Source organism: Miniopterus schreibersii, assembly GCF_964146895.1.
Source record: "Miniopterus schreibersii genome assembly, chromosome: 19".
Lineage (NCBI taxonomy): Eukaryota > Metazoa > Chordata > Mammalia > Chiroptera > Miniopteridae > Miniopterus > Miniopterus schreibersii.
In genome coordinates this window covers 7,147,292-7,159,236 of record NC_138119.1, presented here as the reverse complement: position 1 = coordinate 7,159,236, position 11,945 = coordinate 7,147,292, and the positions used below count along the sequence as shown (strand labels likewise).

At 45.0% G+C, this 11,945-nt stretch overlaps 1 protein-coding gene across 2 annotated transcripts in view; it reads right to left on the bottom strand.

The window, feature by feature from the left end:
* Nucleotides 1-11,945, bottom strand: part of MAGI3 (membrane associated guanylate kinase, WW and PDZ domain containing 3) — a 119,175-nt gene that overhangs the window by 29,309 nt on the left and 77,921 nt on the right. For both annotated transcript variants that reach the window (XM_081120982.1, XM_081120983.1), the window contains exons 4-7: nt 8,079-8,282; nt 6,896-7,067; nt 3,682-3,761; nt 3,387-3,444 (exon numbers count right to left, since the gene is read on the bottom strand). In XM_081120982.1, the coding sequence (XP_080977108.1) occupies nt 3,387-3,444; nt 3,682-3,761; nt 6,896-7,067; nt 8,079-8,282 (514 nt within the window). The remainder of the gene's footprint in view (nt 1-3,386; nt 3,445-3,681; nt 3,762-6,895; nt 7,068-8,078; nt 8,283-11,945) is intronic.

The window sequence follows — 11,945 nt, the reverse complement described above, 5'->3', positions numbered from 1 at the left end:
CCCCGAGGGGCGCCTATCAACTGAGCTAATGGTTTAACCCTCTGTGACAATGAAGATCATTGGTGTTAAACTAGGCACTACTTTAAAAGTTGTTTATTAAATACTGACATTTTCATATTCTTAAAAAAATAAAACAACTAGAAACTGACAAACGAATCAATCTGTTTAGAAAGGACCTTGGCTCAATCCAAAATCATCCAGAGCTAGTGACTCACTGCTACCCGGGCACGAGGACATAAAAAGCAGTCCTTTGAAGGTACCCTCTTTGCCACGTGTGGGAGAAGAGAACAGAAGTGTGCAAATGAGGTGTCCTTTTACTGAAAATCCTTTGACGAAAAATGTAAGATTGTAGTGAAGGGAGTAACTGCATCTGTCACCTTAGACTACCTAGATTAAAATGCCACAAAAAGGTAAAAACACTCGCCCGGCTGGGCGTGGCTCAGCGGTTGAGCATCGACCTGAGATCCAGGAGGTCGAAGTTCAATTCCAGGTCAGGGCACATGCCCAGGTTGCGGGCTCGATCCCCAGCAGGGGGTGTGCAGGAGGCAGCCCATCAATGACTCTCTCATCATTGACGTTTCTCTCTCTTCCCCTCTCCTTTCTTCTCTGAAATCAATAAAAATATATTTAAAAACAAACAAACACTGCTCTTCATTTACTTACATCCACAACACTGTTAAGATGCAACAGGTTTTGTTTTCCATAGAACTAGCCGTGCGAAGTAAGAGAGATGAGAAATTAAACAACGGAGGGAAACAAGCATGATTCAACATATTACATGTAATCTGGAATCTCATCTGTATTAAAGTTCTGTGTATGGTGTATGGATTTTTAAAATTCATCTCAGCAAACAAAATCGTTATTTTTTTTTTTTAAGAACCTGAGATATTAAAGCAGCCCTGTATTTGGACCAGGACATTTAATACGATACAATAAAGACAAAGTTCCTAATATATACGGGCATTCTTTTGAAAGGCCTGCCGCTGCATTTTTGGAACAATTTCATTTTCAGAAATAAATTAATCCATTTCCGAATCGTACTGGGAAACAAATACTTACAAAGAAACGCTGCCCCCGCAGTTGGTGTTACTACTGCGAGGCTCCTGCCAAGAGCAATCTTCGTGCCATCTGGTTTGACAAACTAAGAGAGCCAAAGAGTAGCCATTCAAGTAACAGCTTGTTATCTCCGTCAGTGAACTCGCGCGGATTACTGTGGTCGGGATTCAAAACCTCACTAATCTGGGAACCCGGCCACATTCCTCAGCTCAGCTGACTCCGCGCTGATGTGCATCCTGAGTACAGCCAGCTCCTTCTTAATCTGACAAATTACCCTCCTGTGAAACGAGCTCCTTCTGGGAACAGAAACCCTGTCTCCGGTGCTAATGCTGCGAGAGCCGGCAACTCGCCCACCCCCGAGACGGCTGGGGCAGGCTACTTCGGGGTCCGCCCTGAAGCTGCTTCAGTACGAGAGCCTTGCTTAATGAGAACCAGGCCATTTAGCCCGAGTTTATAACAGGCCATGACTTTCACCTCCTGACCACGTATTCAAGTCCCTTTGGAACTGACAGTAAGAGAATGAGGACCATTATCTCAGAAATGCTCAGCAGTGTCCACGGCACGGAACAGCTGATTAAGGCCCAATTTAAATAGACAAAGTACCAGGGGAAAAATTTCACAGAACCTTTTTCGTTGGCCTTCAAAAATTCCCTGGACTTAAAAAATGGTTGCTTCTTTATTTTTTTCATTTTATTTTAAAAAATATGTTTTTATTGATTTCAGAGAGAGAAAGGGAGAGGGAGAGAGGGAGATAGAAACATCAATGATGAGAGAGTCATTGATCGGCTGCCTCCTGCACGTCCCCGACTGGGGACCAAGCCCATAACCCAGGCATGTGTCCTGACCCGGAATCGAACTGTGACCTCCAGGTTCATGGGTTAATGCTCAACTGCTGAGCCACAACCAGCTGGGCTGTTTCTTTATTTTAACTAAATACGTTTAGGAAAAAAATAACCAAAGAGCCCTTGTATACTTTTCACATCACAGTATCAGCAAGATATTAAATAGCACAATGAAAACAAAATTAGCATAGCTTTTCAAAGGAACCAAAATATTGATACTGAGAAGTTATAGAGCTAAGGGTCAACCGAGTCATTTCCTTAGGGTACAAGTTAGATTTCTCTCTAAGTAGAGACTCAAGAACAACCCACACATTGGAATCAAGACTAGAGTTACAACTGGAGTCAGAGGTACTAACTTTAAGGACAAATACCAGGAAGTGGCATTTGTTCATGCTAACAAGTAATAAAAAGTTAATAAGCCATCACAAAACTAGTAGAGTCTCAGGTTTGCTATTTTTTCCAGGTAATAATATCATTTTGCCTTCATTGCTCAGGCAGTAGGCTCAGACTCCCAGTTTCCAGGGAAACGGTAACATTTCCGATGCAACTGTTTGCCTCTTACTACGATGCCTGAGGTCAGAATTGTATCTATAGCATTTGGAAGCAAAGTCACCCAATGGTCATAACAACGTAGTAATTCGATGAATGAAGAACAGGGAAAGAAAAATCAGACGTTGATGTTACCTTACTTTCTCTGGCTAACAAAGACAGGGGTTTGGTGTTCCAGCTGACATATATTTGTTTAAATTTAACCATAACAGCTGTGTATGGAGGTACTTTCACCCCCCCCCCCCCCCGACCCAAATTACTAAGTTTTCCTTGATTAACTCCTTAAAAGAGAGAGCTCTTTTAATCATATGTACTTCAAAATTATGGGTGGCCCAACCAGCGTGCTCAGTGGTTGAGCGTCAACCCATGAACCAGGACATCAGGGTTCGATTCCTGGTCAGGGTACCTGCCTGGGTTTCGGGCTTGACTCCCAGTAGGGGGCGTGCAGGAGGTAGCTGATCAATGACTCTCTAATCACTGATGTTTCTATCTCTCTCTCCCTCTCCCTTCCTCTCTCTGAAATCAATAAAAACATATTTAAGAAAAAAATACTGGGTCATAAGGTATATGCTGCCCTCAAAGTTCTCCCCATTGTTTTCAGAACGTAAGGCTTTAGTGTTGGAAGTGACCTTAACAGCTCAGCCAGTCCAGCGCCCTCATTCCAGTTTTCTGCCTCCACTGCTCTCTGCAGAAGCTGTAGCAGTGATGACAACTACTCATCATCTGGCAGCTTCTCTCCAGCTCTCTCTATTCACTTCAAAGCCCAACTTCCAGAAGCCCTGAGCTGGTGAAGTGAGGGCTCCGGCCCTACCCTCTCATCCCCTCCTGGAAACAACTGAGCGCGGGCCCAGAAGCATAGAGTGCTGCATTCAGTGCTCCCAAAGCTGCGTAATGAAAAAAGAGCATTTGGGAGAAAGTTAACCAAGGTAACAGACTTACTCAACATAGTATGTCCCATACTGAGGGTCCTCTATTTTCTCCCAGCCGTAAGGAAGCTCTATAAGAAAAAAAAAAGAAAGAAGAACTGAGAGAAATGCCAGATTCAAAACAGACAGGAAAGAATTCACCGACGAGTGAATTTAAATATCTGGGAGACAGACAGAAAGCCAAGGGCTCACTTTCAGAGAGCACACAGTGTGAGCCAGAGTGGCTTCCGTGACCCCAGCAGATGCCTAAAACCGCGGAGCGGGAAGGGAGCAGAGGGCAAGTGTGGGGTAAGGTTCTGAATCTCTACCTCCGTCTTCACAGTCCTCGGGGGCCTTGGCCTTCTTACACAGGCGGGGATCCAGCCAGGTGGTCGTTTTGGTATTGTGGCTGCAGAAGAAGGATTTCAATTAGAAACAGTGAAATAAAGATGGGGGAAAATATATCAAATGCAAAGATTAAAAGGGACTAGAGGGTAGATGATCTGGAATATTCATCTCCTACAGGCTCCGTTTCCCTACCTCTGACTCAATAATCCCACTGCTCTCAGTCTGTGACTTCAGAAAGGCCATAAAGCAAAGGTAATGCTAAAGGACTCATTTGAAAATGGAGATTCTAAAAACGGATGAGATGCCAGGTACAGAATAACAGACACTATTTAAGCAATAAAAACGTTTCAGAGGGCGAGCTACGGCCCGTACTCTGCATTATCCAGCAGAAAAGGCCCCACTGAAAACCTGGTTTGCTTGCTGGCTGAATTCCTTCCTCCTTCCCTCCAAACCCCACTGTATTTCTTGGGTCTCTGTGATGTGTGGACACTGTGCTGGGAGCTGGGAGTACAGAGATGAATGTTCAGATAGAGCCTCTGGACTCACAGGGCTATTTTAAATAAAATAATGTAGAGTGAGATGAAAGAAAAAGCTTTCCAGTGTCTGTTTCTGCAACATGCAAGTGAAAATGATGGTTATAATTAAACTCAACTCTACGAAACTAAGTTTCCATCCATATGGACCATATATTTAATAGAAAAAAAAAGGTGGAACAAAAACGATCGCCCCACGCCTCTGTTTATGAAGTAGGCTGCAGATGCTTTCAAAGAGCAGTGTCTTTAATTTCACTATAGGTCACCGTGTAGTAGATACTACCACTAAAACAAAATGACCACACTGCTGGGCAGACAAACAGTGCTATAGTTTAAGTATCTGAAATATGAGTTGAGCAAAGAAAGAAAACAATCACCAAAGAACATATATAATAGGAAAGCAGCAAGATGTAAATTACAGTTATTACCAAATAGTGTGAGAATAGTAAGTGAACAAGTTATCTTTTCTTGGTGTCTTATCATGAGATCACCTCACTAATCTTGACACTGGCCAGTCTTAGGAAATGGAGCCAGTGATTTCAGGGAATGAATTAGATCTACGCCTTTTCTAAGCCCTGAGCTCCTTACAGAGATAGCTGCTTGCTGGGCAGCCCCTTCCAGCACACTGCCAGGTCTGACAAGACTGTGGTACAAACACTCCTGTATGCCGAACGTGGACTATCCAAGGAGGAGAAATGGGTTCTTTCTAGAAAATCTGTTTGTTACCCATTCTGTCACAAAAATAATTTCCCCAAACTAAAACTGGCTAAATCAATTTTAGCAAAATGAAAAGGAGTAGAACTCCACAGAGGCCTGGCAGTATGCAGACTGTTTAAAAAAAAAAAAAAATCATGGACATATCCTACAAAGCCAAATTCCAAACTGCTGCTTTAGAAAAGCTTAACTTTGGATCCAATGATGCAAAATTTTTACTGCTAGATTAGCAGATGTAGGCAACCCACTAGGATTTTACCCACTATTTCTCAAGGGAAAGAAATGCCCATGGGGCCATACCCAAAGCATAATAGCTACAGACTGTAGACCAGGGTTATTTACTTATGGATGCATGATCTACCAGCAGCAGTAACAGACCAAACACATTAGCTGCAGCAAACAAGAGCGCTCTATCCAGGAGCGAACAATATTCCACTCTAGCGTGGACATTAACCCCTTTGTAGATGGTGGTTTGCAAATCTGTTCCCCTATTCCTTAAGCTGCTTTTCCACATCTTCTAAAGTTTGATGTCACCCCTTTTCTCTATTTTAGCTTTTGTTGCCTGCACTTCTGGTGGCATACACAGGAAGCCCTTGCCAAAGTCAATGTCATAAAGCGTTTCCCCTACATTTTCTTCTAGAAGTTTTATAGTATCAGACCTTACATTTAGGCCTTTGATTCACTTTAATAATGTTCAACTATAAGACATTTCTTGTACAAATTCCCCACCCCCATAATTTACTAACTTACCCTGTCTGCAGGGCGAGGTACTGTCACATTCAAATATCCCATAATCTGCTTCTAAAGATATTCCAGATACTCTTAGTGACTCTACATCTTACTCGGGGGTTAGTTCCAAAGTCAGCATGAAAGTCAAAAGTCTAAGTTACCCCTGAAAACCCCTCAGATTCTCCACAGAGAAGAGTATTCCTGATTGTGTCTGTTGTGTATAATCCTGGTCATTAATGCTTATATAAATGTATAACAAAATCAATAATTTACCACACAGGGTAAAAAGAACACTATGCACAGAAAATCTATGTCTTTTAAACACTAGACTCTCACTTGGTACAGCAAGATGCTCATTCAATGCGAAGGATGTGGAATTGGGGACCAATTGAGGAAATACATTCAAATCTCCCACCCCTAATTCATTTCTCAGTATATGCTCTTTTGAGTGTAGTATCCAGCCCCCAGTATTTTAATTAGTATATTCTGTAACTTCGCTACATCACTATGCTACCTCTGGGTAAATCAGTTTAAGGATGAGAATTACAGCTGCATGAGAATATAAAAATACTTCATAGTGAAACTTCTAATAAATTATTTATGTAATATTCTCAGGTGCAAGCAATATAAAATTTTAGGTTGACTGAATACATATGGTACTCTATATCTCTGTAAATAAAAGCATATTAATAGTACTTTTTCATAAAATAGTTTTGTTTTACTGTGAATTTATATTATACCAATTCCTCTGCGGATCAGAGATTTTTTGCTTCCTATACTATTCAACTATATTGCCTAAAAACATCAAACCCAAACTCTAGGACTGAAAATATGTAGCTCAGGTAAGAAATATGCCCCCCCTCATATGATAATTCTTGGCATGTTCATTAAGTGGGACAATAACCCAAAAGTTTAAAAACAAACAAGCAGAGCAAAACCCTCTTTATTCCTTACATCTTTCATTAACAGTGATAAATCTGTTTTTAATCCTCTTGTTTTTATAAAACCAGAGGTCAAATACACTATTCCTTTATCTAAGTCAAAAGAAAAATCCAAACACCATCCAGGGGAAAAGTCAGATTAAGAATCAACTGTAACGTGGATGAAAAATATTTTCAAAGAAAGAAAAAAGACACGGAGGCCTCGAGAAGGGAGGTGAAACATTCTCAGGCGAGCCTCACAGTGGCAGGGCTCTGAGAAGACACAGGCGTTGGCTTACTCAATGAAGTAGATCATCCCGGTGTCTGTGTAGGCCATTTCCCAGTTTTGGGGCAGTGGTTCCAGATTCTCATCTCTCATCATGTAATTTCTAAAGTCCATGGAGCTGCTGGTTTGGTTGTAACTCGGGACGGTCTTCATCCACTCGGACTCAGAATGCCTCTCTCTGTTTTCTATTCAAGACAGGACAGTATGAGAAGCGATAAACTTACACGCTCTTCATTTCTAACAAGATGCCAAATATTTTCTGCAAATTTCCCTGTCTTTTGGGTCCACGTTCTGCTCTAATTTTTGAAAAAGGAAATAAACATACTGGATTTTTTTCATCTGCTAAGTGACATTAACCCTGGACAGCACCTTCGGTGAGACTCCAGAACCAATTCCTGATACGGAGCCCGTGTCAGTCAGCAGGATGCTGACACCAGCGATGCAGCACTGATGCCGTCCTTCTAGTGTCCAGCTCTACTTTAAGCACTTTACAGATACTAACTCACAATCCGCACTCAGACCCGGGAGTATACATTACTATTCCCATTTTACAGACGAGGAAGCCGAGGCACGGGGAGGTGAAGTTAATGTCAAGGTCATGCAGCTAAGAAACAGCGAGGCCAGGATTCCAGCCCCGGCCTCTGCTCGGAGCCGTGATGCCAGGCTGCCGCGTACACAGGTAAACGCAGGCCTTTAAATACCACGGATTTCTAAAAATGACACTCGGGAGGCTTCCTGCTGTTAAATACAAGTCGCTGTCGGCAACACTGGAATCCTCGTGGAGTTGCAGAGCCCATGAGGCAGGCGAGAACCCTAAGACCAGGCTACCGCCGGGGGGACACGATTCAAGAACTGGACACTTGCTTCCAAAGGTGAAAGGTCACACGGGCTGTGACAAAAAGCAGTGTGGCCTGGCCCGGCCCGGCCCGCGTGCCCGGGGGCCAGCGGCTCGATTCCCGGTCGGGGCACAGGCCCGGGTTGCGGGCTCACCCCCAGCAGGGGGCGCAGGCGGCGCAGGCGGCAGCCGACCCACGGCTCTCACCGCCGATGCCTCCATCTCCCTCCCTTAAAAAAAATACCAGGCGGCGGCGCTCCGCACGCGTGGGAACCCCGGGAAACCCCGTGGGAAGCCCGGGAAACCCCGTGGGAAGCCCGGACCCCCCCCCCCCCGCGCGGAGGCGGCGCCCAGCACCGACCTGCGCTGCCGCCGTCGGCCGCGTCCTTCTCCTCCTCCTCCTCCTCGGGCAGGGCGCTGTCCGTCCTGTCCATCTTGCTGACCGACGTGGTCCGTTTCCTCTGGGACTCCGGGTCGAACTCATGGTCGAACAGGACCTGGTCCACGGGGTCGGGCTGGAAAGGGCTGGGCTCCGCCGGGGGCTTGGGGGTGCCGTAGAAGTTTCCTGGAGCGAACACGGGGGGGGGGGGGGGCGGCAGCTGAGACCCTCGTGGCGCGGGGGGTCGGCAGCGCCCCGCCCGCACCCTGCGCTCTGCGCCGCCGCCACCCACCACCCGCCGCCGCTGGAAGGGGCCGGACACCCCCGCGGGCGGAGGCGGCAGGAGGGGGGCACGGAGCTGCCCGGGGCCCCTCGCGGGGAGCCCGCCCCCCCCCCCCCCCGAGCCGGGTCCTCCAGCGCCGCCCTCCCCCGGGGCCTCCCCGCAAGACTCCCTGGCACGAGAGTGGGCGTCCAGGAGAAGAAACCGTTTTCAAATAATCCTGCTCTGATGTGCAACATAATGAACTATTTTGGTAAAAGGAGGAAATATGTGGGCAAAGGATGAAGCGAAGAGCTACCCAGGCTGTGTGGAAATGTAGGCTGCTGAAGTAAAAGTGATTTTTGAAAGTTTCCCTGAGATTCTAATTATATCATTTTATCTGACAATTTGTTGAACAAATAGAGACATTATTAGCATAATTCAATATTGGCTTACTCTCAGGGAAGCAAGAAATACTTTAATATGTGAAGTCTTGAGGATCAGTCATTTTTGCAGCAAAAATAAATGTTCCAGAATAGAATGAAAACAATTGAACATCCTCTCAGTTTGTCACGTAGCTCTCATTAGGCACCACACAACCGAGCGGGCTCCAGAGATCTGGCTACAGGAAGAGTCTGTGGCTCCTGCTAGTTTTGACCCGCAGCAAGCACTCCACAGTTTACCTTAGGTGGGGCCTGCTTTGAAGAGGAAAGCAGTGAGATCAATTCTTTGGAAATTTGACTTCGGGTGGTATTGTTATTAAAATACTCAAGACAAAGCAGTGACATCAAACTAAAAAGCTCTTCACCGATATCTCCACTACTCCCTTGCTTTCAAATCCATGTTTGAAATGCAGTCACTCGTGCCATGCAGACAATGCAGAGATTCATATTAAAACAGACTAAGGGGACCTCGGCAAACTTCCTGACCCAGAAGTAAGGAGCTGATGAAGAAGCCAGTTCACACTTCTCCACACGTGCGCACAGACAGGGTTTCTCTAGAGTAGGCATCTGAGAGGGAGCTGCTGCACTGGAATCACGCACAGCTTTGAACTGACTAGCTGTGGCCAAGATGCTCTCCAAAGGGACTGTATCAGTTTATACTCTTGCCAGCTGTGCCTGGGAGTTTCCATTTCCCTCAATTATCAGACTTTAAAATTTTTGTCAATATGTTGGGTGTGAAATGGTGTATGACTGTTATTTCAATTTGCATTTCCTTTGGCTTGAGCACACAGTAATTAATAACATGTAATATGCCACTTGGTCATATATCTAACATGATTATACTTAACAGAAGAAAATGTCTTTGTGATCTAAAGGCAGAGAAGGACTTCTTAGACAAAACTTCAAAGGTACAAATAGTAAGGAAAACAGTGACAAATCTGATAGATGAAAATTAAGGATTTCTGTTTAAGGAAGAAACACAGAACAAGGTTATTAGGTGAAAGAATGGGAGAAAATGCCTATATCCAATAAGGGCTTAATATCTAAATAAATATCTAAATACCTACGGAATGTCTGCCAACTGGAATGCGACTGAGATCCCATTAAAAAAAAAAAAATGAATAAACATTTGGCAGAAGTCCAAAAAAATAACAAGCATAGGAAAAGATGCTCAAACTGACTACCAGAGAAGCTTGTTTAAATGAGATCGCACTTCTCATGAGATAGCACATCAGATTGGCAAAATTACAAAGCTGGATAATGCCAAGTGTTGCTGAGGATGGGGAGTCATTACTACAGCTGCTACAGGAACCAAACCCTCGCTCAGCGCTGGTGGGAATGGAGACTGCAGAGCTACCCTATCCAAAACTACTTCATGAGATGGGTATCGAGCCCAACAGTCCTGCTCTGGAACATACATTCCAAAGACATTCTCACACAGGCCTATGAGAAGACACGTGCAAGTGGGAACGTTTGTTGCAACTTGATGGGTGGTGATGGGGAGCTGTAGGCCATCTGGAAGTTCATCGCCAGGACTGTTAAGTAAGACGCAGTGGATTCGCAATAAAGTGCTGTGCAGCGGTTAAAAAGCAGTGAGTTATGTGCAAGTACAGTACAACAGCACGGATGAATCTAAAAGCACAGCAATAAGTGAAAACAGTGAAAACTGAATGAGAACTGGAACCCAGTCCAGGTGTAAATACTAAATATACGCACATAGGACAACACATACCAAAAAACATGCATACTAAACACACCGGAACGCTTGCCTATAAGAGGGAGGCTAAGGACAGTAGGCTGTTTGCATAAAGTAAAATATAAGAGGCTGCCATTTCCTCCGAGAAGTCTTCACTGGCTGCCTTTTCTAAGTAAGACATTCCTATTATATTCTTTAAATCGCTGGTTTTTGTTTCCTTCATGACATCTTAGTGTATAAGCTGTTCTGTTTGCTTTGACAGCCATCGCCGTTAAGACACAGGATTTATTAAGGCATCATTTCATTGCCATTCATCAGTGTCGCTAATCCCTCTGCACATAGAAGGTACTGAAAAAATGGGTTGAGTAAGAAAGGATTGAATGAATGGATGGATGGATGGATTTGTTGGAGCTAAATCCAGAAAGCGTAGTTGGGTCAAGCTTAGCGGGCAGAAGAAATCACGGGAGATTCTGAAGAGGAGAGAGACACGACCAGAGCTGCGTGTGTAGCATGTCAGCAGGGCAGCGATGGGCACGGTGGAGGGGACAGAGGGGAGAAGCTAAAACAAGCGGTATCAACTCCGCTGCCTAGACACGTGCCAGCCCCGCGGGCCAACCGCGAGGCGACGGCTGGAGGAGAGAGGCACTGAGAGCTGCTGCAAAGGAAGCCAGGGCTAGGCCTGGTCCAGGCGAGGCGGGCGCAGTGAGAAGGAAGCAGCCGAGCCCAGCGCTGAACCCGCGCTGCGCGAGACAGAGGTGACGAGGAAGCCCTCTTGTGGACAGAGCACTAACATATTTGCACAGGCTGAAATCAAGGTGAGATGCTCACTGAACATCAGCTCTAGGCACTGAAGATCATACTGCGTAAGAAAGACACATGCCTGTCTTCCCTGAGCGTGCGAAAGGGCAGTTAGAGCCGCATGACAAAGCAGTGACGCCGCACAGGGCGCTACTGGGGGGCGGCTGGCCACTGACGAGTGTCGCGTGAGGAAGAAAAGGACCTAACAGAGATTCACTTAAGAACTGAACTCACATCTGTACTTCCTGGAATCAAGCGGCAGAGGGGAGAGATGAAAAGAAAACCAATTATTCTGGTTTTGGTGTTTTTCTTGCCCCAAGCTACAATCTCCTTTCTCCGAGCTCGCCAAGGTAGAGAAAACAATCTACAAACACTTGCTGAGCTCATGTGATGAAAGTGAATTACTATGAAACATGCAAACCAAACCAGCTCATTTGAATCATTTTAGTGTATCAGACAAGACTGACCTCATAATATGATGCAATGCTTTTGCTTTTTGTTTAACGCCATTTTAACTAGTAAATTACAATTACCCTAATTAAAAGAAAATTTCCCCCAAAACCGACAGAAAAAAACTTTTGTGTAAAATGATATTTTATGGATCAGATTCCCTCTGAAATAATTCCAGTCATTCAGACAGTTTTCTGGGTTGC